The sequence below is a fragment of the Oryx dammah genome, unplaced genomic scaffold (assembly GCF_014754425.2).
Source record: "Oryx dammah isolate SB20612 unplaced genomic scaffold, SCBI_Odam_1.1 HiC_scaffold_28, whole genome shotgun sequence".
NCBI classification, from domain to species: domain Eukaryota; kingdom Metazoa; phylum Chordata; class Mammalia; order Artiodactyla; family Bovidae; genus Oryx; species Oryx dammah.
The window spans coordinates 115,323,263-115,350,845 of record NW_024070212.1 but is presented as its reverse complement, the minus strand read 5'-3'; the positions used below and the strand labels follow the sequence as shown (position 1 = coordinate 115,350,845).

Genomic DNA, 27,583 nt, shown 5'->3' with positions numbered 1-27,583 from the left:
GTCTGGACTGGAGTCTCATCTGAGGCTTGACTAGGAAGGACCCATTTTCATGCTCATGTAGCCGTTTGCAGCACTCATTTCTTCTCGTGCTCTTGAAGGCCTCCTTTTCTGCCAACTGAAAGCCACCTTCCATTCCTTGCTGTGGCCCTCTTCATACTGCAGCTCACAATTTCAGCTAGCACATATTGAGTTTGAGCAACTTGTGAGACATCCCTGAGATATCACATGAATGATATATGAACATGTGGATCTGGAGCTGGTAGGAAACACAAATGAACAAACCACATTTAGATAACTGGAAATTCAAGCCATGTGTGGATGAGACTTGCTAAAGGAGGGAGTGTGGGGTGAGGAGGACCCAGGATCAAGTATTAAAGAGTTTCCTCAACAAATAACCAGGCAGAAGTGGGCCTGCAAAGCAGACAGGGAACACTTTCAAACAAAACTGAGTGACATGTCCCACAAACGAAACAGAAAGAGAGGCTGACGGCAATTGAGGACTAAAAAACTCAGTTCCCTTTAGCATCACAGTGGGAATTCACTGATGAGCTGAGCAGGAGGTGTTTGGAGAAGTGATGAAGTGAAGCAAGGTTGGGGTGGGTCGGAAAGTGGAAGAGAGGTGAGGAAATGGGGCTTTGTTATTCTTTTAGAGCACACCTGCAGGGAGGAGGCAGTTCATCTGCTAAAGGGAGAGGAAAGAGCCTGAGGGTTTCAAACAGTAGCGTAGATGTGCAGCATGAAAGCTTGCTGGGCCAACAGTGTCCTTAGCCAGAGATCACCAGAAATCAGTAATCTGTAGTCCACGGAGCTGAGCTTGTGCTTCATCCCGGCGAGGGAGACCATCACCATGGGAAACCGCAGTAAAGGGATGTGTAGGTATACCCTTGGACCGTAAAGGCAAAATGCCAAAGAATTGATGCCTTTGAACTGTGGTGCTGGAGAAGACTCCTGAAAAACCCCTGGACAGCAAGGAGATCAAAACAGTCGATCTTAAGGGAGGTCAACCCTGAATATTCACTGAAAGGACTGATGCGGAAGCTCCAGTATTTTGGTCATCTGGTGTGAAACGCCAACTCATTGGAAAAGACCCTGATGCTGGCAAAGATTGAGGGCAGGAGAAGAGGGCGTCACAGGATGAGATGGCTGGAGGGCATCACCAATGCAAGGACAGTGAACTTGGGCAAACTCCAGGATATGGTGAGGGACAGGGAGGCCTGGTGTGCTGCAGGCCATGGGGTCACCGTGGGACACAACTAGGCGACTGCACAGCAACTACTGATATTTACATTTCAGTTGTGTTAGTTGATGTGGGGAAAACGTTTAAGGAAGCCAGTCCACTCCGGATTGGATGTCAGGAAAAGGAAGCAATTCCTTGAGCAGATGTCTTCCTAGATTGCATCACAAAGACAAGAGACTAGAGAAAAGTTAAACCTGTACCTGGTAAAGAATGAGCAGTCACTCTGATTGGCTGAGACAGTAGGAGGTTTGGTCATTTTCGTGGCTTGGACAATGTTCTTCTCCTGTCTGTGTTCAAACAAGTATGGAGGGGCCTCGTTTTTGCCGTGGATCTAACATCAGAGCTTGATGTCTACGTTTCATGGAACTCTGCATATTCAGTAGAACACAGAGGCCAGCTGTGCGTGCCAGGCCAGCTCCCCGATGTCACCGCCATGGTCGCTGGTTTTCCCCTCTTCCCCACGTGTCCAGATGGGAGCGGACAAGTCCAGAGATGCCTCCTCTCCACCCTGCATCTCAAGGGTTCGCTCCAACAAGATTCTGCTTCTTAAACTCAAATTGGCCAGGGATGGCGGGACGGAACCGACGTGAAAATCCCATAAAGTCTTCTGGGTCACCAGGGCTCACTACAGCTTCCCTTGAGAGCAGACTTGTTTCTCTGGAAGGGGCCTTCTCGGAATCCAACGCCTATGCCCAGAGAAAACTGGAGGACCCCGGGCCAGGCGTGCGCGGAGAACATGGCGCCGTCAGCCTCACGTCAGCAAGCCGGGCAGGTTACCAGCTCCCTCTGGCGGCGGAAGCTGGACCCAGTGCGCTTGCGCGCCGTCGCCCCGCCCCCACACAGCCCCGCCCGCGCGCAGGTCTCTGGGGCGGCAGGGCCACGCCGTGCGCCGATTGGTGGCGTTCCGGGCCCGCCCTTGGGTGATTGACGGCTCCGGGCCGCCGCCGCCTCCGCCGCCCCGCAGCCGCCGCAGGGTGTGGAGCCCGCCGCCGGTCGCGGGCTGCGCGTGTGCCGCAGCCGCCGCCCAGCCTCCGTCATGGACCTGTTCGGGGACCTGCCGGAGCCCGAGCGCTCGCCGCGGCCGGCTGCTGGTAAGCGGACGGCCGCCGGGCCGGTGAGGGCCAGGAGGGCGGGCGGGCGCGCGGGAGGGCGAGCGCGGCCTGCACCGGCGCGGGGAGCCGGGCCTCCGCCATGTTCGCTGCGCAGGAGGAAAGGCCGCGCGCGCCCCGGCGCCCTTTGTGCGCGGCCGCTTTCGCTCACGGGAGCCCCGCGCCGCCGGCCTGCGTGCCGACCGGCCGCCTGGGGAGCTGGTAGTCCCGGGCGCGCTCCCGGTTCAGCGTTTTCCTGTGCTTTGTGTTCCGCGTGTACCCCGGCGACTGAAGTGGTCCCCGGCTCGGCTGCTCGTGATTCTGAGGCTCAGAGAGAGGATTCGTTCTCTCTGCGTCCTCCGATCTTGTCTCATGACTTGGAGTAGTTTTTTGTTGTTCCCTCTGGGCCCCAGGAAGTCCCCTCTCCCCAAAGGGAAGACCATTCTCCCGGTCCGCTCCCCACCCCCGGCTGCCCCCTGACCTCGGCCGCCGTGCGCGTCCCGAAGGCCGGGGATCGGAGCTCCACGGGGTAGCCGTGCGGGGACCACCACGCCTGGTCCTCTGTCCGGCGGGTTACAGCCGCGCCCAGGCCGAATTTGGCAAGACTTATTCACGTTTTCAGGTGCAAGACATTCAGCTGGATGCTGTGGTTTAGGACTTCCCCCCCCCCAACCCCGCCCCCCAGCCTAACTCGGTGGCAGAAAACGTGGAAACTCTTCAGAACACTTTTAAGATTCCAGGCCCAGCTCAGCCCCACTCAGCTTGCAAGCCCGGAAGGTGAGGCCCGGCCTCTGTGTTACGAAATCCGCAGCGGATTTTGTTGGACAGCCCGGGAGGGGGTCTGGAGACCCTGGTTCGGCAACTGCTGTTGTCCTAGGGGCATACGAAGGTGACTGACACCCGGCGTTTGCTTGCTTTCAGAGAAGCCGAATTCTGAATGCGAGTGGTTGACATCGAATAGGGCCAAAGTTAATGACTGGGAAATGCTGAATGTCCCGGGAAAGGGATGTTTGTGGTCCGTGAACGGAGAGTTGGGTGGGAGGTGGTGCTGGACTCGGGCCTCCAAAGATGGATAGACTTGTAATTTGCAGAGATTCTAGGCGAGGGAACAGTGTGCTCTTTGGGGAACGTTTGGCTCTCGGGTTTGCCTGCGCATCCAACGTGGAGGAGTCGCGACTTGCGACTCGGATCCATGAAGACGGCTCCCAAGAAGGGGTTGTTCTGCCCTCCGTCCGGCCTGGATTCTGTCATGTCACATGTGGACGCCACGCCAGTCTTGGGAGGCCACTAGTCACAGTAACGGCACTGTTTTCCCGGCAGAATATCTCATTTTGTAGATTGTTTCCTAGATTTCTTTTCTAGATTGTTCTCGTGGGTGAAAACGCTGGCTTGTGTATGCAGTCTTTTTGACTCTGTTGGTGGAGGATAACTTCTGTCTGAATATATTTGGGGCAGAGTTTGCATTTGCAGATGCACCTGTAAGCCTGTCATTTTCTTTAATCACCATCACTTTCTACCTGAAATTAATTTGGGTCCACTCAGGCGGAAGGGACCCCTGAAAGATACAAAACTTGAAGAGTCTTTATGTTGGTCCCTGGAAGGACATATCCAACCCTGGCTGAGACGACAGGGTGGCAGAGGTGCTGCGAGCTGTTTAAACCCGGGTTCCCTGAAGAGTGGATCAGTGGCCTGCCTCCTGCCTGTGAGGAGTGTGCTGCCACTGCCACGGGTTCTCCTTGGCTGGGTGTGTTTTCCGTAATAGCTTTAAAAGCAAAGAAGGCATGCTTTCTGAGTTCGTTGATGACAGAACGCTGACAGGGATAAGTACTAAAGTGAGTACAAAATCAGAACCCAAAGTTATCTTGACAGGCATTTAGTTAAGACCAGTAAGATTAAACTTAACAGGTTAAAAAAAAAATTCATTTGAACAAGAACAGAAACTGATTTCACGGTTTTGTAAAAGTACTTTGATTTTTGAAAATTTAACTCAAATGTCATACTTTTTGTTTCTGAAAAATTGTTGATAACATTGAATCTAGAGTGAATGAGAGGAAAATAAAGTTGGCTTCTTGAAGTAGATGGAGAGAGGAGGCTAGATTGCCACCGTCATAGCCCTCAAAGGATGTACGGGTGTCACAGATTTCTGAGCTAACGCAGGAACAATAAAAGACCTAGTCATTTTCACAGACCCTAGAAGAGTTGTTTGGGGCATGTACTCAGACTGGTTTCAGATCCTAATTCTGCTCTTACTGTCTTCTGTGGCTGTTCCTGCATCTGAAAAATTAGTGTTGCCTCCTACTGTTACCCACAGGTTAGAGGGAACTGTGTGGAGGGAAGCAGAGGCTCTGTGCTCAGTGCTGACAGATGCTAACGCTCTGTAGAGGTTACTCTATGAGTTAACTTTCACAGCTATTCCAAAGAGGGGGAAATGCCCTCTTAAATGGATTCTGTGAAAACGCCAAGTGTCAAAGGGAAGAAATATCCACTCCTCTGATCATGTCAAGTGTATTTTATTTAGTGTCTTGATTTTTGCTTTGAACATCACATCTAATGTTCCTATACCAAACCTCTTACTTTTTGTGATCTGAAGAAAAATATGGAAAGAATACAGTAAATGTTTTCAGATTTTGTGCTGAATTAAGGGTTTTCATCCCAACCCTTAACAGGTTTTGCTTGTTGAGTGAAATCAAGTTTCTAAAGTACAGTATACATACTTATTTAAAGAGGGCGTGTATTTGTTCACATCAGATGGAAATGGAATTTCTTTGCTTGTTGTTCAGTCTCTAAGTCATGTCGGACTCTTTGCAATATCATAGTCATTAAAGTACTGATTGATGTCTTTGAAGATTGACAGCTTATATTTGGTAGTCTGAACAAGTTAAAGGTGTCTTGGTTTAAAGTCATTTGTGTAGTAATCTGGTTTCTGTTTTATAGGGTGGTTCTTTCACTACACCAGTACGCTTGAAAACGGATGGTCTGCTGTTGACTAAATAAATACTTGATACGCAAGGCATCCTCAAAATATTTCTTTTTATGAAATTGGAGAGCTAAATATAAAATAAAGGCTAAGGTATTAGAAAAAACTTGAACTAATTGTAAAACTTCAGGGTTAGTAAGAAAAAAGTCATAAAAAAATTAAAATGGATTTGGCTATGTGAAAATAAAAAGTTTTTGCAGCCAAAGTAGCACAAAGGCAAAAGACAAACTGAGAGAAAATAGTCGTGGTACCATTACTAAAGGTTACTACCCCTGGTAAGGGAAAAGCTCAGACAAATTAACAGGAAAAAGAGGTGACCCATTAGAAAAATGGTCAAAGGATGTATCCTGACAGTTTACAGAAGAAATGCAGGCGCCGATTGATGGGAACTGGTGCTCAGCTTCCCCAGTCACTGGGAAGGAACAGCAGGCCACTGGTGTGCCATGTTTCTCACTCGTCAGATTTAAAAATTGGCACGATAATGAGCATTTAGAGAAATGGACATTTTCATAAAGTATGTTGAGAGTGAAAGTTAAACCAACTCTTTTGGGGACACATTTTGGCATTTGTCAAATTTCTTTATTTACTTTCTGATCAGCAGTCTGGCAGATAAAATGAGGTTATAAGTCTTGGGCTGTTCATTATGGCATTGTCATGTAATAAACCAGAATCACCCTGTATGCCCATCAGTAAAGGACCCGGACAAGTGAGTGGCAGTGCTTCCTGTATGTTGTAGGATAGTGGGCGACCGCTGGAAAGAATCTTAGACCCAGCGTGCATGAACAGTGGTGTACGTAGAGTATCGTATATAGTGGTGGCAGTGGCTCACGGCAAAGAATCTCCTGCAGTGCAGGGGCCGCAGGAAACACAGGTTCGATCCCTGGGTTGAGACGATCCCCTGGAGGAGGAAACGGCAGCCCACTCCAGTGTTCTTGCCTGGAGAATCCCATGGACAGAGGAGCCTGGCGGGCTGCAGTCCATGGGGTCGCAAAGAGTCGGACACGACTAAAGTGACCTAGCAGCAGCAGCATTGTATACAGTGTATTTCTCCCTTTTAAAAATTAAAATGAACATCTATGATCAATAAATGAGCATGAAGGGAAATGGAAAGTATACGCTAAGGTGTTATTCTGGTGGGGATAGGTGGGGAAGTGGGCCTTTTTCTAATACATCTGTGGTATTTGGAAAACATACACAGTTGTCCGTCACTCTCTGCGGGGGATCGGGTCTGGAGTCGTCTTCAGATCCCAAGATCCGAGGATGCTTAAGTCACTTATGTAAAATGGTGTGGTATAGTTGGCCCTTTGTATCCATGGGTCAACTGTATCGCATTTATAGTTAAAAAGAAAATTCAGGTACAAAAAGCAATTTAGGCAAAATATTTAAGCTTTCTGTTGCTATAAGTAGCAATTTTTTGCTAACCTGAATATGATCAGCCCAAGAGTATTTTTGTCAGCCTGATATGTAACTTTCAGTAGACTTAGCTTCAGAATGTAAATAACTTAAAAAAAAAAATCTAGATGAGATTAACTGTCATGAGAAACCTGTTTTCTGTCTTGTTTCTTTCTTTGTGAGAGTTCTTGTATTTAGAACTCAGGGACTACTTCTAAAGTTAAGGTCAAGGTCACACATGGTCCAATGATTGCAGCCCCAGATACTTTGAATTACTATTTATCCAACACAGAATGTAAGGTTCTGGCTAACCGGAAGTTCCCTTTATAGCATCTGTGATGTACAGATTGTTTTTAAAGATGCAAACTGTTCTAACTTTGATCCTTATGATGATGTAGAAAGGTACTCCAGAGATCTTATAGAGCCTTAGGATTATCTTTGGGGGGTTGTATAAAGGTTAAATGATCCTTGGGGAGTTCCAGTAACAGCGAGGAGGCAGTATTTAACACCTCACCAAGAGCATGTGCTGGGAAAGCAGGTTGCCTGCGTTTCAACCTCCGCTGCTCACTGGCACTTCTCTTGGACAGTTACTTAGACAAGTGCATCCGTTTCCTCATCAGTAAGTACCCATAGTAACAGTACCCACTCCATAAGACTCTTGTAAGTGCTCAATCCATGAAAATAGGTAGAGCACTGGAGTAGTTCTTGGCAGGCAGTGAATGTTTAGTATCATTTGCATAAGCCATTCTCAGTTGTGGCCAACAAAACTCTGAGATGATCTCACTGTGTTTAATTGCAGTACCACTCAGAATATTCTAGAGTGACAGAGAGCAGTTGAGGTTCACTCTGTTCAGCAGGGGAAGAGAGGCTGTTCTCTGGGGCTGGTAGTAGGTTTGAGGCACTCTACTAATTCAACAAAGGAGAGCGGCCAGGCTAGTGCTGAGCTGGAAACCCTCTTATGAGGAATGCTTGCCAGGACTGAAAATGTATTACCTGGGTAAAAGAGGACTCCCCCCGCCTCCCTGCCTTGGACACTGGATTTGGAAAGACCTGATATAGAGAGGTAGTTTAATTCAGAAATTAAAATGTGGCCCTGCATAAGTGGAAGGATTGGTTGCTCTTCAGGTTGGCCTCCTCCCTGCAATGTCCCTCTGTCCCAAGATGCCTGGTGCTCCGACCCCACTGAATATAGTGCGACTGTTCTGGGTCATCCTGTTCAGTTTGGAGTCTGTTAGAATGGATATGTTGATGCTTAGACTAGTACGGTTTGAGTTCCCCTTGGAAGTGGCCTGCTGAAATATTAGTGAATCTTGTGGGAGGAATAGTAGAGTGAGTAAGTGGTTATCCTAAATGCCTTTTAATGTTCTAATGCTGTTTTTGGATTACTCCCATAGAGTGTGTCACTTGTGGGGAAAGTGAAACTACTTATAATTACTTAACGTCTTTATGATAATCCTAAGGGAGAAAATGGTAATTTAATGAAATAGCCATTTCCTATTTGTGTTACGGGTATAAAGCAAAAGAGTTACTTTTGGTTAAGTTAGGAATTTATCAGGTATTTAATGTACTTCTGACCTAAAGACTCCTGAAGAAATTTCTTTCCTTGGAGTTTATAAATTTTACTTAAAATTTTTAGTTTGTAAAAAAGTAGAGTTGATACCCAGCTCGTTTCTAGGCAGAAAGACAATACGGATGAAACTTTTGGGGCACACGTGTTGACTTGGTTTTTAAATGGGTGCGTTTCTGTACTTGAGCTCTGAGGAACAAGATCAGTGTGCGCAATCTCGGAGGACGTGGGCATCCACATCTTCATCTTTAGCCTGTTGTTTCCCCCACATTCCTGTGGGCTGGTTCGTATGTTTCGTAACTTCAGTAGAAATTTTGAGGAAAGCTGGAGAAGGGATAATGATTGAATTTTATGTGGAAAGGGATAGTTGAGTATAAACCATTAAGACAGGTACTTTTGTTAGGTAAATCTTTAGGTTTTTAAATAGAAAGATTTCTTAGCTTTTTCCTGAGTTTGTCTTGGAGTATCTAAAATTCCTCATTTTCTTCATAGATACCTATTGAATTGGGCTCTGTGCTGGAGACACCAGGGTAAGACAGATTCGGGCCTCTCACCATCTCTCTGCTTGTGTGTTTAAGATTCTACTTGGTAATTAGTTCAGAATGTTATTGAAATAGGATATTTTAAGATAGGTAGATCTTTGAAGAGTCCCTTTATTGAGGTACTGAGACAGAATTATTGTTTTGCTCTAGAATCAGTTTTTTCTTCTCAGGATTCACTCTTAAAGAAAGGTTTTTTAAAATGTGTTCCTTTCAGTACTGAAATTAGCAAGAAAAATACTTGTTTTCCTCAAAACACTCAGTAGCCCCTAAAATTCCTGTTGGATTGTCCTTCATTGCTTGTATATTGACTGTAACTGTTGGAAACAAATGTCCATATTAAATTACTTTGAGAAAGTACTTTTGGAAACAGTTACTCAGTCCAGTAGAGAGAAGATCTGAATTCACTAGCTGCCTTATTGCAGAAGACCCCCCCCCCCCAAGCCCCACCTGGCCGGTGTCCACGTGCTCTCTAAGCAGGTGTTCCGTGTTCTAGGGAAAGAAGCTCAGAAAGCACCTCTGCCCTTTGACCGTCTCCCTCCGGCCAGCAGTACTGACTCAGGCACAGTCTCCAGGCTCTCCCAGGTGTGTGTCAACGTGTCATCCTGGGATTGTAGTTGTCTCAGTCTTTCTCCCTTTCCCCCGTTTTCAACACACTGATGTTTTAGGTGTTGGACTGTCTTAAGTTTGAATCCGTGGCTTCAGGTAAGGCAGAAAAATCCACTAGTTGCTAGCCCTGAGGAACTGCGCGAAGATGTTGAGCAGTGTTCTCTGGTTCATCGGAGCGTCTGTTTTACTGGTGGAATAAGACTGAACTCTAAGGCAGGTTTTCCGTCTCCTTTGAAGTGATGAGACTTAAAGGAGGTTCCGGACGCTGTGTGCACAGCATGAGCTGCACTGGATTGGCACGAGAGCTACGGCCTGTGTGGGCATCCTGGTGGGATGGACTCGGATATGTGCGCCGTCCCCCCCCCCGCCCCGGCTCTGTGGGCTCACTCGGTGTTCTGCTGTGTTTCAGGCTCTGGGGGACCTTTGCTTTTTGACGATCTCCCGCCAGCCAGCAGTGGCGATCCAGGTAAGTGGTAGGGAAGCTAGTCCAATGTGCCGATAGAAATAATATATGATGTTTTACATAAAGTGTGTTTACTTATAGCTGTAAAAAGCCTTAGGATGACGAATCATAATACTACATAAGGTTTATTAAAACTAATAGATAGCGGGAATTCCCTGGCAGCCCAATGGTTAGGACTCAGTGCATTCTCTGCTGGGGTCCAGGTTTGATCCCTGACCGGGGAACTAGGTTCCCGCCAAAAGAATAAACAAACAAATTAAACTCAATAGATACCCTCAGTTGGGAAGCAAAAATATACATAAATACTGCATCACTTTTTGGTGATTATTTTCTGCTCCTTGGAATTTTAAGAATTCAGTCATCTACTTTGACCTCTGTTATTAATGTTCTTTAAAAAAAAAAAAAATCTGAGTCTGTCATTGTAGTTTTGCCTTGTTATATTCCTGACAGATCCAGATGTATCCAGCAGAAAAGTATCTGAATATGTGAAGTACTTTCCACATTTATATGTGAAGTACTTTTCACATTTCACACTGAAAATATATTTTCAGTATCCCTGATAAATTAGTCTTCTGTTTTATGCCACTTACAAAATGGAAAGAATTGTGATCTTTAAGTGAAGTTGGATTGACACTGCTTTACTGACTGGTATAGACGGCGTGCAGGAATTTGAATTCTTGAAGTTTAAGACTTTAGTTAATTAATTTCCAGTCAGTGCTTTTATGTTTGTCCTCAGCATTCTTTTTGTTGATTTCATTTTGTCAAGCCTATTAACCCGGGCTCTACTTGTTTCTGTAAATGTTTAACTTTTCCTTTTACGTCCCAATTGAACAGAAGGGGAAACAGAGCAGATTCCTGTAGGTTGTCATACATGACGAGTCTGTTATTCCGTCTGAGGACTTCTCACATGGAACTCCCCCAGAGGGGGTGGGGCAGGGCGATAGTGGGGGGCAGGGCGGATGCAGGCTGTCCTTTCATATGTGAGTATCTTCTAGTGTGAAATGACCTTCCTTATGTTGTCAGATAGAACACTTGCTGCTTTTCAAGTATATTTTTCTGTATTATTAATTAATTACTACTAAGTCATTGGAGGAGAAGGCAATGGCACCCTACTCCAGTACTCTTGCCTGGAAAATCCCATGGATAGAGGAGCCTGGTAGGCTGCAGTCCATGGGGTCGCTAACAGTCGGACGGGACTAAGCGACTTCACTTTCACCTTTCACTTTCATGCACTGGAGAAGGAGATGGCAACCCACTCCAGTGTTTTTGCCTGGAGAATTCCAGGGACGGGGGAGCCTGGTTGGCTACCGTCTATGGGGTCGCACAGAGTTGGACACGACTGAAGCAACTTAGCAGCAGCAGCGAGTGATTGGAATTAGTCTAACCAAGTATGGGTTAAGTTAGTATTTTCCCTAGATTTGGGCTTCCCAGGTGGCGCGAGTAAGTGGTGAAGAGTCCTCCTGCCGGTGCAGAAGATGCAGGCGGCGCGGGTGCGAGCCCTGGGTCGGGAAGACCCCCTGGAGGAGGGCACAGCGACCCACTCCAGCGTTCTTGCCTGGAGAACCCCATGGACAGAGGAGCCTGGCCAGCTACAGTCACTAGAATTTCAGAGTCAGACATGACTGAAGTGACTTAGTGCACACACATTTCTGTATTTAGAAAAAGTATCACAGTCATCTTTCACAAGAATTCTCAGATTTTCAGGCTGTGTGTCCATACAAAAATATTACAGCATTCTCATACAGTTCACCCTAAAACCTTCCTAATAAAAGACAGTGCTCTCAGTTATAATTAAAGTTAAAGTGTGCAGCTAGGGCTCTGAATAGATTTAGTTAAAGGAGGGTTCAGGATAGTTATGTCTTCGTTATCCTTAGGGCAAAAGGCAATAAACTAATAGTAACTTAGAGGACTTCCAACACCATTGTTAAAAGCTTTTTTTTTTTTTGGATGTAAAATCCAATCTTGTATCCAATATTTAGGATTTCTTGAGAAGACTTACTCTTCTTCTCAAGCAGGCAAGAGCCATTTACAAAAGTTGACTACATTCTAGGCCATAAAGTAAGTCCTAGTACAGAATCAATATCATATGTAGACCACATTCTCTGATTACAATGTAATTCACTTTGAAGGCAGTAACAGTCCAAAAAATTTCTCTGTTTTCCAATTTAAAAGAAAGGAAGATTTTCTTTATACACATTTGGGAAACTGGAACACAAACAGTAAGTGGCAGGAGGCTAATGGAGAGACCACTGAGAGATCCATGACATTGTCCCAGTTAATTTGCCTTACCATGTGGGGTAGGATGTGTGTGCTACATGGTTCCGGAAATCTGTCCTTGCAAGTAACTGATTATTCTTGAGGGCAAGAATGTTTCCCTTTTCCCCTCAGTACTCAGAAAGGTCTGGCAAAGAGTAGTTGAATGAATAATAAATGGCTGTATGCTTTTATACCTACATGAAGAGAATACTAGGGCCATTCATGGGACACCTGATGGGCCAGGGACTGTGATGAAAGCTTTCCATAAGTTTCCCCATCAGTTTTAAACAGCCTTCTGAGAGGACACTTTCCTCCCTGTTGTGGGTGAAGAAGCTGAGGCCTGCAGGTTGAGTGACTTGCCTTAAGGGCACACCCCTTGCAAATGGCAGAACTGAGGCTTAAAGCTAGACTCTGTTCCGCAGTGCGCACTCGCTGCAGGCTCCCTGAGCTCAGCTTTGAATAGACACCCACCCCTTTGCAAGCGGGAATGGCTTTAGCAGTGCTGTTCTGCCTTTCAGGATACAGACGGCTCTTATAGCCTGATATTGGTCTCAGTTTAAGCCTTTGTTAGTGTTTCTGGGCTGGTTCAGGATGTTTCACTTTGCAGGTTTTAGAAAATGTATACGTAAGAGCTTGTGGATATAAAATACCATGTGATGTGTGTGCCATAGCCTCAAAGTATGAATGTGTGTTTTTTTTACCACTGAGAAGCCTCTCACATAACCTCTCGAGGCCATCTGAGCAGGGCCTGTATTTTATTTGTGGTCTCCCACTGTGGGCACCCAGGGCACTGCCCCACCCCTCAGAGGCATGGCTATGACCACTGAGCCTCCCTCTCTGCCAGGCCTCGCTCGAATGTCCTTTCGTCTCCAAGGGCTGGGAGGGAGCTGGGTCTGCTCGGGACTTTAACGTCTATAGCTGTGTTTCTGTCTGGTTTTTCCTGTATATTTCCAGGTTCTCTGGACACGTCGATATCCCAGGAGGTAAAGAATGAGGGGAAAGGAGCAAAGAGAAAAGCCTCTGATGAAGAGAAGAATGGCAGCGAAGAGCTTGTGGAAAAGAAAGTTTGTAAAGGTTTTCAGACAGTTTGAAAACAAATGTATTAGACTTCATATTGTAAGACAACCCAGAGCAAAAACAAGCTTAGCTTTCCAATGATAACACTTCCTTTCTGTGTCTGTGTTTAAGAAGTGGATAGGGTTCCCTGTTTGCACATGGATTTCCGAGTTCACGCGTGCTTCCTCACTCTTTGCTCTCCATGCGCTCCATCTCTTACTCACCTTCGGTCAGGTTGGAAACCTGCCTTGGTCCTTCTGGGGTTAGAGACAGGTTTACTCGGCCTTGGTTAGCTTGTGGGCTCCCAGTCTCTCTCTGACTACATGTCCTTGACCTCCGCCTGTTGATTAGCACTTGGAATTCTGTGACGAGCTTGCAGGCAGCGCCCCAAGAGATGACCTGAGGCTGGAAAGAGCAATTGAAATTTGTCGTCAGCTTTGTAACGTGTCACAGTACACGAGGAATAAGTGAAGAGTACCAGCTAGATAGAAAGCTGTGGGTTTTTACTGACCTGCGCCCGTCAAGCCACTCTGTTGGGTGCGGTCAGTGATCTCCCGTGGAGGCTGCAGGCTCCCGTGGAGGACGTGAAGATGCAGGCTTTGTGTGGCTTGTCACTGCCTGGAGCCTGCAGAGCGCTGTGCTTGCCAGCGGGCGCCCTTCAGGAAGGGCATCTATCCCGGACGTGGCTCTCAGTGTCAGAAAATGAGCTCAGACCAGCCCTTAAAGAGAAGTTTCTACGCCTCCAGTGGACTCCTTTTTCCGTCTCCTTCCTCAGTTAAAGTAAAAGCAGCTGATCTTTCCATTTGCTCAGTCTTCCAGCCTCAAGCGTGGAAACACATATTTCCAATGTATCAAACAGGGCACTTGGGGTAAACTACTTACTTGCGTTTCTCTAAACTAGAGATTTTTCTGTCCTCATGAAGTTACTGACAGACAAGATTTGCAAAGAGCTCCTTGCCCTGGTCCCATCTCACTTCTGTGGGGTGATGGCACGCTCCTTGCTCTGGTGCTTTGACCAGGCGCTCTCTTTGGAAGAGCCGTTCTGTTCTGACTTGCTGTTGCCTGCTGTCTCCTCTCCGCTGCTCAGCCTTGCAGAGGCCACCCATTCAACAGTGGTCTGCTTTCTGTAGCAGACTTGCCACCTGGGAGATGCCTGGCAGGGCAGCTCTCGGACACTGCTGGATAGAACAGCCGCAGCTCCCTCTCACTTGCTCTGGGACTAGGGCGTCTGGAGAGGAGGGCGCAGTTTTGTATTGGCTTTTTGTTCTCTTCGTAGCCTCTTCGGTGATCTTCGGCCTGAAAGGCTACGTGGCCGAGCGGAAGGGCGAGCGGGAGGAGATGCAAGACGCCCATGTCATCCTGAATGACATCACCGCGGAGTGCCGGCCCCCCTCCACTCTCATGTGAGTGTCCTGCTCCGGCAGCCCGGGGGGCGTAGAAGTCTGTTCTGATGCTGGTGCGCTAGTGAGGCCCAGGAGACCAAAACAGCAGAAGGCAGACTGTGGAATTTTTCCTGCAGTGGCATAAAGTGAAAGTGAAGGAAAAGGTCTGGAGGAAGAGCCCTAGTCCCCGAGAGCAGGAATGTGCTTAGAGTTGCTTTTAGAGCCTGGAAAGGGGCTTTGGAGAAGCCTCAGGAGGCTTGTCTTTTGGGAACAGATTTAGTTGGGGGACACCAAGCCATAACTAGTAGATGCCGCACTGTAAGATTCTGAGTTATAAACCACATATGAGAGGTTTGTATATACATATGTATCACATTCTGTATAATACTATATACTGAAATATATATATACACATATAATAGGCTATCAGTCACCCGTTGAAAAATAAAATTTGCTGTTTGCACCAACATGGATGGGCCTCAAGAATACACTCAGCAAAATAAGTTCATTGTTTCATGGCTCATGATGTCCCACATTGAGAAGGGATTCTAGAAACGTTTGAGGAAAAGAGCAGCTCTGCAGAGTAAATGTCATTCCACACAAGCATATTTGTTCTTTCCTTCTTGAAACAGTTTTTTAATGCTGTTTATCTGTGTGTGAGTTTTCTGGCAAACTTGAAAGGGGGATAGGAATAGGCGTGGTAGGCTAGGCTTTAAGAATTTGGTATCAGTCAGAGTTTGAGCAGCAGTTCTGAAGCCACTTGTTCTCTTACAGAGGTCTTTGACTGTCAGTAATTTATCTGTGTTTGTCTGTGTGTTAGTGTTTAAAACTAAATCTGCTGTAAGTAGAAAACTAAATCTGTTCTAAATAGAAAAGTGTTCTGAATATTAGTGAAAAATCAGAGTTAACAGATCTTGATTTTTGAAGCAAGTGTGAGTTTTTAATTTTAAAATGTCATGGATGTTACTTCAGTATTATCTTAGGTACTGTTACTGCTTGCTGTTCGAGTTAAAAGCTTTAATGGAGAGGAGTAATCTTTGCCTGAGGATCTTGCTGACTCTCGGTTCATTATTCCAGCACCCGGGTTTCATACTTTGCTGTTTTTGATGGACATGGAGGAATTCGAGCCTCAAAATTCGCCGCACAGAATCTGCATCAGAACTTAATCAGGAAATTTCCTAAAGGTGAGGCTCAGAGCTCAATCGGTTGGCGTTCACCTCGGGGTTGGCTCTTTGTGCTGCTGAGGGAGACATCACTGGCTTTAGCGAAGAATCCTTGATGACCGGAAGAGCCTGGCTTAGAGGAGGCTGTGCCGAGGGGAGCAGGGGCTGTGCGGCGGGCCCACCGTGGCGCTGGCGCTGTCTCTGGGCGATGGCGCCTCTTGCCTATGCACTTGCGAGGGTACTCAGGCCCCCACTTCCAGTGGAGGAAGCACAGCTTGTTCTCGGCCATAACACAGAGTGGCGGTGGTGGGAGGGCCGTCTCCTTCCTTAAGGCTTCGCTTTCTTTCCTGCCTGCTGCCACAGGAGATGGGATCAGCGTAGAGAAGACCGTGAAAAGGTGCCTTCTGGACACCTTCAAGCACACCGATGAGGAGTTCCTTAGGCAAGCCTCGAGCCAGTAAGTGTGGCCGCGTGGAGGCCTGCGAGTGGGGGAGTGTGTGGTGTCCTAGACGCATCTCAGGCCTTCCGATACGGTGTAATGCCAATGCTCGTTGTCTGAAAAAATCCTAGCACCAAGTAAGCGTTTACAGCTTAATGAAATCTGAATTAAAACACGTATCAAAGAAACCGTCCATTTAAAAAGTATGACACTTCCCTTTCAGCTCTGGAAATTCAGTCTCAGAGTGCTAGCATGTTGGTGGTGACTGTGTCTCTGATGTGTTTCCCCTTCCAGGAAACCTGCCTGGAAAGATGGGTCCACCGCCACGTGTGTCCTGGCCGTAGACAACACTCTCTACATCGCCAACCTTGGGGACAGTCGGGTATGTGGCTCTGGTGCCGCCCACTGAGAGAGCAGCGCGTCCGAGGGGGACGAACTGTAGGCAGCACTGTTGAGTACGGTTACAGCCACGACGGCGGGGTTGAAGCTTCATCCTTGGGGGGCTGCTCCAAGGGCTCTGTTGCAGAGTTAAAAGTTCTGGGTCAGGGAATGGCTGCTCAACTGGAGGCTGTTTGTTCTGAGAAGACTTACACCCTATCTGTCAGAGAGGTACAGAGCTGTGAGTTGGAATTTAATTGGCCCTCAAGTAAAACTACTTCTATTTAAACAATTCTTTGTCTTCATTTCTTTGACCTCAGATAGTAATGAATGAAAAGTATTAACCCCTGCCTCTCCAAATTATGTAATTTCAAAATAACTCAAAAGCTGTGACTAGAAGAGTGCTCGGTGATGGGATGAATGTCTGCTGAGCCCAGGACTCAGGGCTGAGGGAGGAAACCCAGCTGCTTCCCACTGATGACGGCCTGCATCGCGTCCCGGCTGTGGGGGCTGACAGACCTGGAGGGAGGGCTCCGTGGGGCCTCTGCAGTCCCTGCTGTCGCCCTGGCCAGGGGCGGACGGCCCCTCCCTGCCGCTCGCTTGCCAGCCAGCCTCCGTGCTTGTGCGGCAGCCTCTGGACAGAGTGACCTTCGCGGTCGTCAAGCATCTTCAGACCTGGACATCGCTGCTCCCCACCCTGGTGCTTTTAGGGTGACTTGGGATACGGGGCCCTGGGAGCCGTGAGCATCCCAGATGAAAGCCCTGCCCCAGTGGGGTCTGTGTTGGGGTGACCCTCTAGTGGATCTCTCTGGTGGGACTGCTTCTTGTACACGGGCGTTTAGACCAGAGGACTTAAAAATAGCGTGTGTATGAATTAGCCAAGAGACTTTGGAGTCAGACCCAGTTTCAGTCCTGGCCCTGTTCTGTGACTCCAGGCATGATGCTTACCCTCTGGGCCTCAGGCTTCCCCCTCTGCAGAATAAGAGGTTTGTGCGGAAGTGCCACACAGTAAACACGCGGCCACGCACCTGATCACCCCACCGAGTGGGCCAGTGTGGGCTCGGGCAGCAGTAGCGCCTCAAGGGGCCTCGGTACTTTTTAGGGACCTCCCTGTCACATCACAGGTGGGAAGATGATGGCCTGGTGAGGGGAGCAGGGGGCTGTGGTCACCCAGTTCTCTCCCTTAGTGTTTGTGTGTGTGTGACACCACTTTGCCACTTGATGCTTTTGACGCTGGACCCTCTGAACTCAAGTTTGTCAGCAGGAGGCTGAATCTGAAAGTCAGTTGTTAACCTTGCTCTTCCCCTGTCAGTGTTAGGCACCGGGCTTGTTCAGTTTCACACCTGTTGTACTCTCGTCTTCCCAGGCAATCCTTTGTCGTTACAACGAGGAGAGTCAAAAACACGCGGCCTTAAGCCTCAGCAAGGAGCATAATCCAACCCAGTATGAAGAACGAATGAGAATACAGAAGGCCGGAGGGAATGTCAGGTAACCAGGGGGTGGCAGGGGCTCCACGAAGGGGGCCCACTGTGGAGTGAGCTGAGAGGTCTCCGCGGGTAGGGCCTTCTGCCTTGTACAGTCTTCAGCATGATGAGACTGTTTGAGGTCTAACTTGGTGAACACATGTCGTAGGATTTCACGTATGTCCAAGTGGGAGCAAACAATGTGTGTGAGAAACGTGCTTCCCTACATCTCCAAAAGGATTCCTGTCTCAAATTCAAGCTTACCATTTCCAGCATTTTCTGTGGTCCTAGGAACTTTCCTAAAATCTATTATTTGTCACAACTGGATAAGCTACACTTTGGGCAGTTTCTCCAGAGAGAAAACCTGAAGTGTGAGACAGTAGTAGCATAAGCTGGTCACCCCTGGGCTTCTGGGAGCAGCTTCTCAGGCCCAGGCGCCACTCTTGCCTGGCTTGGTCTGCCGCGGTTGTTTGATCTCTCTTTACATCTTTGAAGACGGTGCCAGCTCTTGTTGTTCATCTGCCACCTCTCAAGTAGTTAAGCAGGGCTAAGGACGCGGCATTAGGAATATCACCAGAGGTGTTTTCTGGTTCATCTTAGGTTTGAGCTGTTTAAGATTTCGTTGCCTGTTGGAGATAAGGGAGAAGTGAGATGCCAGTGTGAGACGGCAGCTACTCATCCTTGGAGGTGTTTTTTTTCTTCTGTTGTTTACTTGGGGCAGTTTTTGTTGTCGCTCCAGGCTGTTTCTGGCTGGTGGTGCACGGAGGTCTCTGGAGAGGAGTCAGAATTCTTAGGGTTGGTTAAAAAACTCCAGGGTTAGTAAAAGGTGATTTTGGTCTGGGTTGTGGCTGTATGCATGGGCAAAAAGAGAATTATACACTGGGTTCTGACCTTGGCCAGTGCCGTGGCTGGGCCTCAGTGGCTGCTTGTGGGAGCTAATGCCCAAGAGTGTGACCCCAGCGTCCGGGTTAGTAGCATCACCTTTTCCATCCTTTCTTATAACTTTAAAATCCTGCATTTGTCTGAGCTCCTTGAAAAGATTTTGACATTAACATTCCTATGGCTGAAAGTAAGATCAGCTCTATTGCATTTACTTCCTGTTTCCCAGTCCCCATTTATTAAGAACTGTGTGGACTTAGGGTGCACCCCTCCATTTGAAGAAGACAGTGGGGGTGCTCAGAGACAGGAGGGGTGACTTGTTCCCGAGCTAAAGGCTGGGCTGTGGCCCATCTCCTGCCTGAGGCTGGGGCTGGCATGCACTTTCTTTTCGTCCAGGCCCTCTCACTTTCATTATTAAGATTTTCAAACATGCAGAAAAAAATTTTTAAATAGTAAGCATTTAAATATCGACTACCTAGATTCAATAGTTAACATTTTGCCATATTTGCTTTGTCTGTTTATATGTGTGTATGCGTGGCTGAACTATTTAAAAGTTAGTTGCAGACATAACATCTAAGAAAATAACCATTCTTTAGTTTGTATTAGGTTATCTTAACATTCCATCTGTGCCCTCATTTCCCCAGTTGTCCCCAGAGTGTCTGTGTTGGAAACCAGGGTCTTGTCAGCATTGGACTCGCGTATTTCCGTGAAGAATCATCTCTGCTTTGGCTTGGATCATGTCCCTAGTCCGCCCTTGTATAGGGTCACCAGCACCGTTTAAGGCGCCTGTATGTTGTCTTATAAAGCAGAATTTAGGTCTACAGGCTGCTTTAGATTCAGGTTACACGTTTTCAGTAAAGGGATCTGATGGGGATGCCAGGCACTTCTCCCTGCCCCCATGTCAGTAGCCGAGTGCAATCACTGCTGGAGATGCGTGCTGCATGCTGGCCACCATGTGGCAGCAGACGGCTCCAGGTTGGAGGACTTGTTTCTGTGTGTGGTCTGCCGGTAGTCTGGGGAGGTCCACTTGGGCACCTGTGACTGTTGCCCGTCAGCCTTTCAGCTGATGATTTTAGCACCCCTCAGTGACCTTGCATGAATCAGTTACTTCACAGGGCCGGCAAAGAGGACCATCGACTTCTGGCTCCTTCTGCACGTGGTAGCAGGCATCCTGTTAGGAAAGGCTTTCCTTCACCAGCAGGGGGGGATCCAGCTTTTCCCTGAAAGCAAGGTATGTGTTGCATCTTCCATCACCATTTGCAGAGTGAGGGCACCCACGGTTGTGGAAACTAGTGGCTCCCGTCCTCGCTCCAGGAGCCCCTGCAGGTGGGTTTCTGCATCCAGGGCGCTGACTCTGGCCGTAGAGGCAGGGTGTTCTTGCTGCTCGCGTGCCCTCGGTGGCCAGCGGGAGGGAGTGCCTTCCGCACGTCTGCCGGGCTCTAAACAGCTCCACATGCTGAGGCTGCTGGGGTCAGCTGCAGTGTCATCGGCTCACACCTGTTCCAGGACAGAACCAGGACACAGACACGCATGCGCGCGCGTGTTCTCTGTAGCCTGTGAGTCTGGATTGCTACTTCTCATTCAAACTGAGCGTTCATGAGGCCTTATAGGGCTTTCTCTTAACTTCTTTGACTCAGTAGCTGTAGTGTCTCCTTTTATCCTGAAAATCTTGGTTCCTAATAACGTTGCATATTTATTTGCCAGAATAGCTTTTTGAAACTTGTAGCATCAGCAGCGTCACTGTTGCTGAATGTGAGTTCCTTGCGGTTCTCTTGTCTGTAGTCTGTCTCACTGAGGATGTACCGAGGATTGTGTGTAAACGTGGAATAATTGTTTTCACTGTGGTTTTGTGACACTCTGGTTATCATGATCATTAGTTTCATTTTGTTTTCAACTTCAGGGCTCTTTTACCCTCTATTATGAAGCATTTACATGGTGAGATAGGAGCCCTGGTGCACTGTTGGTGGGAATGTAACATGGCACAGCCATTGTGGAACACGGCATGGCAGTTCCTTACAAATTAAAGATAGATCTACCATCACAACCTTGTAAATCAGTACTTTAATAAAGAATAAAAATAAAAATACATAGACCTGCCATGTGAGCCAGCAGGTCCAGTCCTGGGTCTGTGCGCCCCGGAATTCAAAGGGGTAGATTTGAACCAATACGTGCGTGCCCGTGTGCCCAGCGTCATTTTCCACAGTGGCCGCAAGGTGGGAGCAACCCAAGCGTCTATCGCTAGATGAGACAAACAAAACATGGGCCCTCCGTGAAATGCAAGCACCGTGCAGCCTCGATAGGCAGGGAATCTTGTCCCATGGACGAACCTTGAAGACAGCTTGCCAAGTGGAGTGAGCCAGGCACAGAAGAGCAGGCACTGCTTGATTCCACTTACATGAGTCCCCGAGCGGCCAGCATCCTCGTTGGGACGGAAGGCAGGACGGGGTGGTGGGAGCGGGGTGGGGAGGGGAGTGGTCTCAGAGTCCTGGTGTGCCACTCAGCCGTTTGCTTAAAAGTGGAAGTGAAGATGACCGATAGGATGTTACATATTTCACCATGATTTTAAAAGGGAAGAAGACCCACATTTACATGGTTAGCTGTCTAAAACACAGAGCAGAGGCTTGCTCCCACGTCTTGTTCTCCCCCGTCATCTGCTGACCTCCCCAGCGTGTCTCCATGTGTGTGCTTTATTTCCCTCCTTTGTCACACTGGAGGTAGCGGACTGGGCGCAGCGCCTTACGCTGCTTCAGGAGGATCCTCGGAGAAGGTGAAGACAGTTTGAGGTCTATTTTACGAGGAAGGGAAGCTTACACCTGTAGCACCTGCTGCTGGGTCCAGCGTGCTGCGTGTCTGGTACGGTCTCCGATGACAGGGAGACAGTTCTGGAATCAGATGCAGTCCTGCCCTGTCGTACCCATCCTGCTGAAACTCCGGACCTTGGCATCTGCCGTCCTGGGACGGTCGGAGGAAGATGGCGCTTCCACCTCCTAGCCTCAGCTTCGCAAGCCCATTAAGACCACTGTGACCCTGGGCCAGAGGAGCTGCAGGCAGAGCAGGGTTCCGCTTGTCCTGGCACCCAGGGTGTTGGTCTCTGTGCCCCTCCCCCGCTGTGAAGGGAAAACCGGATCAAAACACCAGCAGAAGGCACTGCGGTCAGGAGATTCTGGTGATGGACTCTGCACCAGTGGGACAGCCGATGTCTGACTGACAGGTGGATGGAAGGGAGGCGGGAAGGACGCTGCGTGGAGCACAAGCCGCAGGTGCTGGAGGGCAGGAGGCCAGGCCTGTGGGTGGCAGGTCTCCGGGGAAGGCAGGCTGGCTCGGGGGCTGGGACTTCAAAACCCACTCCCTGCCCAGCACAGTGGGAAAAGAGTGGATTCTCGTGGATTGCCAGGGAGAGGCCGCACAGAGCACGCAGCGTCCTGTGCGGTGTGGGGGAAGCTGGCTGTGTGTGGAGGGGCTGTTGAGGCTTGGGGTGGGCGCAGTCCGTGACCCACGTGGCTGGTTCAGGGCCAGCCCTTGCCAGGAGCAGTCATGTTGGACTCGCTGGGCACGGAGGGCAGGTGGTGTGGCTGTGCTCATGTGACGCACAGCCTCCATCAGCCCGGGCCTCTGCAGCCGGCTGGCGCCCACACCACACACATCCCTTGCAGCCTGTTGTGCCGAGGGTAGGCAGAGTGGCAGCAGCCCACTGGGTCGGCTTCTGAAGCGCGAGTGGACTCTGAGTGGTCCTGGTGGCACCTGGGTCTTCGGCCCTGCCTCTGCGCGCATGCAGTCTTGTTGAAACAAGCTGGGTCTGTGACTCGGGAGGAGGCCGCGTCAGGCGCCCCGGCCCTCGGTCCTGGAGACGCACTCTGGTCTGCGGGCTCCGAGTTGCTGCCTCTGGCGCGCTGAGGGCTGAGTCCCCCACGCATCTCTTCCCCCTCAGCTCGGCGCCGGCGCCCTTTGCTCCCTCTTGCTTTTTGTTCTGCTGTTCGTACCTGAGAAGATTATTCAGCTGCTCACAGATAAAAGCGCAAGTCTTTGCTGCTGGTGCTTTGGCTGTGACCACCGGGAGGGTGACTGAGGGCCAGCGAAGGGCCGGGAGCCAGGCGGGATCCTGACTCAGAGAGCGGCCCCAGCCCTGGCGGGCGGGCGGCTCAGCTTCCAGGGCGCATTCCCCGTTGGGATCCTGACTCCGAGAGCGGCCTTGGCCCCGGCGGGATCCTGACCCCCGTGGGCGGGCGGCTCAGCTTCCAGGGCGTGTTCCCCATTGGGAGCCCCGTGGTGGTGCGGCACCTCCGCACAAAGCTCTGCGGTTGGCTGAGCTCTCTGGCCCCCCTTGTCGAGTGTGGCATCTCCTCTGGTCTCACACCTGAGAGCCTGGGTGCTCGGGTGTTGTAGCTGCCCGAGTGGCAGAGCAAGTGGCCACCAGGATTGTCCTTGGGAGCAGCAGGCATGGGGCTGCTTTCCCTACTGACAGGACCGGCTGTCCTAGGCCCTGCAGTCACCTTTCCCTCTCCTGAAAACAGCATGAGCAAAGCTGTAATTCTGTCCAGAGTTCTCCTGTCTGTATTTAAGTCATTAGACCATGTTCATACCCAAGGTAAGGACACTTGCTTCTGAAGCAGAGGGTAGTTACTTTCAGCTATTTTCCAAATCTAGAGTGAAATGCAAAATATCCCCCTATCCCAGCTGTTTGTAACCCTGGTGGCTTGAAAGTGAAAGAAAGTGAAAGTCTCTCAGTTGTGACCGACTCCTTGCAGCTCCATGGACTGTACAGACCGTGGAATTCTCTAGGCCAGAATACTGGAGTGGGTAGCCTTTCCCTTCTCCAGGGGATCTTCCCAACCCAGGGATCAAACCCAGGTCTCCCGTATTGCAGGTGGATTTTTCACCAGCCGAGCCACCAGGGAAGCCCAGGAATACTGGAGTGGGTAGCCTATCCCTTCTCAAATCAAACCGGGGTCTCCTGCATTGCAGGCGGATTCTTTACCAACTGAGCTATCAGGGAAGCCCATGGTGGCTTTAAGGTAAAAACAAAACAGAGACAAAGCCAGGTCTGCACCCAGTCAGGCTTGACTCTGGGCTGTGGGCTGACCAGTGAGTTAGGCCCGGCGCAGCCACGAGCCAGCTTGAGGGGGCGCTGGTGCCACCCGTGTGTGGGGCAGCGGGCCGGTAATGACCCGGGACAGGAAGACTCGGCACAGTGCTGCAGCGCTGTGTCATTGGCGGCTGAGGGACGTGGATGCCGCAGGTCGCGTCTTTCATCCTGTCCCACTCCTCTGCTTTTGAGCTCAGACTCTGGGCCCTGGGAGCCTGGTCTCAGGTGGAGTCTGATGTGCCTCCTCTCGCTGCAGGGATGGGCGTGTCCTGGGTGTGCTGGAGGTGTCCCGCTCCATCGGGGACGGGCAGTACAAGCGCTGCGGGGTCACTTCGGTGCCAGACATCAGACGCTGTCAGCTGACCCCCAATGACAGGTAGGCTCTTGCGGGGCACGGGGCGGCCCGCCTCCCTTGTTTCTCTGCTGACTTCTTCCAGTTCGCATACTGAACCTGGGGTGGCAAGCAGCCGGCCGTGTCTTAGACACCATGCTGGGCCCTCCAGGTGCAGGGATAAATAAAATCCCATTCTGCTCTCATGGGTCCAGCCTGACCACGCATGAACAAGTGTGTCCAGTCCCGTATGTCTTAGGGGTGTGGGTGCTCCGGGAACCTTTGGCCGTGGCGGGAGGGAGACATGCGTATTGCAGAAAGCAGGGCTTTCCCGTGGGGGACAGACACCAGGGTGGTGGAGTAGGACAGGATGAAGGTGTGGCCGGCTGATGCCACGGGGCGGGGGGGGGGTGGGGTCAGGAAACCGTGGCAGGCACTTGAGGGCAGGTTACAGAGGCCTGGGTTCTCTGCTGAGCAGTCTGGGTTTTAGCTCATAATGGGAGAATCATGGGAGGTTTTTAAGCAGAGCCAAAGTAGTTTGAAGAAAGAGACCTCTTGTCCACCTCTGTTTCTGAGCTGCTTGAGAATAAGGCCCTGTGCCTGGCAGGAGAAGGATGGGGTGGGGCCTGCATCCAGGGCGTGGGCACTGAGGTGGCAGCGAGGCGCTGGGAGGCCAGTGCTGCTGGGGCGCCTTTCCGCACCCTCCATGCCTGCCTCAGCCCCTCGGGGCATGTTTCCACCCGCTCCTCCAGCTCCCCAGGTGACGCCTCGGGAGAGTCTTGTTGCCACATGAGACCAGGCCCTGTGTGGTCCCTGCTGTGCAGCAGAGCAGAGCCCCGCTCCAGGGTCTGTCACCTCAGCAGAAGGGGCTAGCACTGCTCGGACTGGAGCCCTACTGGGCCCCAGGCACAAACCACCTGCCTGCAAATGCTTGCTGAGTGAGTGCCCAGTCAGAGGTGGAAAACCAGGACCTGGGTGTTGAAATGAGGAAAGAGACGAGTGGGAGAGCCGGAACTGTCCCACCGCCTCCATCCCTGTCAGAGAGACTGCCCTGGGAAGCCTGGGGGACTTTGAAAGGGACGGAGGCCTCTCCAGCACTGAAAGCGGATGGCTGTCTTCCCTTCACGTGGGCAGTGAGCACTTGACGTGCCTGAAGTCCAAGCGTCCATCCAGTTTGGGGAACGGATTGAGGCCTGTGGTGACTGACACTTAACCGTGTATTGCCGTACCACCTGATAGATCTTCCTTGGTGATCTTCCTGGAGTTTGTCTAAGAAACTGGGATTGGGTTAATCCCTAACTTTGGTGAACAGTGTAGTCTCAGTTTTGATGAACACCATCTCACCCAAAATATTTTAAAGTAGCTTTAACCTTGATCTTGTAGACGTTAATTGGTTTTAAAATGTTTAGCTTTTGAGTAGCTGGCCAAATATATGTTACCTCCGTTGCCAGGCCATTTTGTAAAGTTTGCTGCTAAAACCCATTTATGTTTCTCTCCATGTCGTAGGTTTATTTTGCTGGCCTGTGATGGCCTCTTCAAGGTCTTTACCCCAGAAGAAGCCGTGAACTTCATCTTGTCCTGCCTGGAGGTGAGTGCTCTCAGAAGGGGGTGGTGCCCATCGTTCCGGCTGCCCTTGGGCTTCAGAGGAGAAGTCCCGGGCCCCCTTCCTCCCCGTGAAGTTCTGGGCCCCCTTCCCCCCGTGTCCCTGTGCAGCCCCGGGCCCCTTCCTCCTGTGTCCCCAGAGGGGAGTGGGAGCTCCATCCAGGGCGCTCACCACTCAGTTTCTCCCCACTCCCCCACGGGGACTGGGAGCAGTCGTCCCTCATGGGGGCCGTCTCAGGAATGGTGGGGCGTGGGATCCCTGTTCACCAGCACCCCTCTCCCACCCGGTAGGACGAGAAGATCCAAAGGCGGGAAGGGAAGCCCACCGTGGACGCCCGCTACGAAGCCGCCTGCAACAGGCTGGCCAACAAGGCGGTGCAGCGGGGCTCGGCAGACAACGTCACCGTGATGGTGGTGCGGATAGGGCTCTGAGGCGGGCGCGGCCTTGACTCCGAGGTTCGTCTTTTGTGTTGTGCACATTATGCGTTTCGTGTACTCCTGTGGGATGCCCATGGCTGTAAATAAAGGTGTTTTTTCTAGACTTTTGAGTTATTACGTCTTGAGCAACACCTTGACCTTTCAGGGGTCGTGTTTGCTTTGAATGTGTTTTAGGTCTTTCCCTTGCTCAGTGTCGCGGGCCTCTCGGATGGGCCAGTAGTCATGGCCGTGAGCTGCTCACCACGCAGGCTTTGTAGTTGTGGGCTCCTCTCCTGTGCTGCTGCCCCTGATAACTGGCTGGGGAAGTGGCATCTCACAGAGGGGAGTGTGAGGCTGTGACTGGCGTAGACAGGCCAGTGCCAGAACCCAGGGCTGCTGGAGGAGCTGGCTGCTTTCAGCTCTGCAGACGAAAATAAGGTGACAGAGCGTTAATGCGGCGTGAGCCCAGGCTCAGCCAGGAGGTCAGGCGGATAGCTGAGGCTGTCACCCTGCAGAGCAGTGCCCCACCGGGCCCTCCAGAACACCCGAGTGCCGCTCATTTCCGATCCTGTGATGACAGGCGCCGTCTGGCTGCCACTGGATGCCCAGGTGTGGAACATGCGCGTCTCCAGGTCTGGGCAGTCCCGCTGCAGCCCCCTGTGGCCTGAGGCCTGGCCTCCTGGCTCGGGGGTGTGTGCACTGGGCTCTGGGCTGGGCTGAAGTTGGGCTTCACAGCAACGTCCTGTCCAAGACACTAAAAATGCGTGATGACCCTCCTCAGGAAAACAAACTCGAAAATTCTTTTCATGCCCTTCTTCACACAGAGAGCAGGACGGTGCTATTGCTGGTAAAGCCCCTTAGTGAGACGGCTTTCAGGTCTTTGTGGGAATGCCTGCCTTGGGATGATGTAAGATCCTGAGGGCCGGCTTCTGAAGTTGCTGTCACATTTGTGGGCCTCGCCCAGCCTGCACACAGGCCTTATCACTTTGTCAGCTCCGTTAGAAGGACTGGCCTCCCTGCTGCAAGCACCTCGGGAACGCTTCCAGCATACCCCTTCCAGCACAGAGAGCCAGGCTCCCTTTCTGCGGAGGCAGTGTGCCATCGCGGGAGGAAAGAGCCTCGGCATCTCAGAACTGGGAAACCACGCAAGTTACTCAGCCAAATGTTTTCTTACAGCCGACAAGGCACCAGTCTGTGAGCACCTGTCCCTAATTCCCAGAGAGCCGCTTCCTGGAGCTGGGAGAGGCTTGTTGTGGGGCTAC

General features: G+C 50.3%; 1 protein-coding gene across 4 annotated transcripts; it reads left to right on the top strand.

Moving 5' to 3' along the window:
* Positions 1-2,186: 2,186 nt before the first annotated feature.
* On the top strand, positions 2,187-26,445 carry LOC120856508 (ILK associated serine/threonine phosphatase). 4 transcript variants are annotated; one of them, XM_040231898.1, is made up of 12 exons: positions 2,200-2,328; positions 9,297-9,385; positions 9,819-9,875; positions 13,083-13,418; positions 14,461-14,587; positions 15,644-15,750; positions 16,093-16,186; positions 16,463-16,550; positions 17,913-18,034; positions 24,228-24,347; positions 25,809-25,890; positions 26,196-26,445. In XM_040231898.1, exons 4-12 carry the CDS (start codon positions 13,343-13,345, stop codon positions 26,334-26,336), a joined length of 957 nt encoding a protein of 318 aa, XP_040087832.1. In that variant the 5' UTR covers positions 2,200-2,328; positions 9,297-9,385; positions 9,819-9,875; positions 13,083-13,342; the 3' UTR covers positions 26,337-26,445. The 4 variants fall into 4 exon arrangements, with proteins under 4 accessions (XP_040087830.1, XP_040087832.1, XP_040087831.1 ...); XM_040231896.1 differs by lacking the exon at positions 9,297-9,385 and having other exon boundaries at positions 2,187-2,328; positions 13,083-13,202; XM_040231897.1 differs by lacking the exon at positions 9,297-9,385 and having other exon boundaries at positions 2,201-2,328.
* Positions 26,446-27,583: the final 1,138 nt, after the last annotated feature.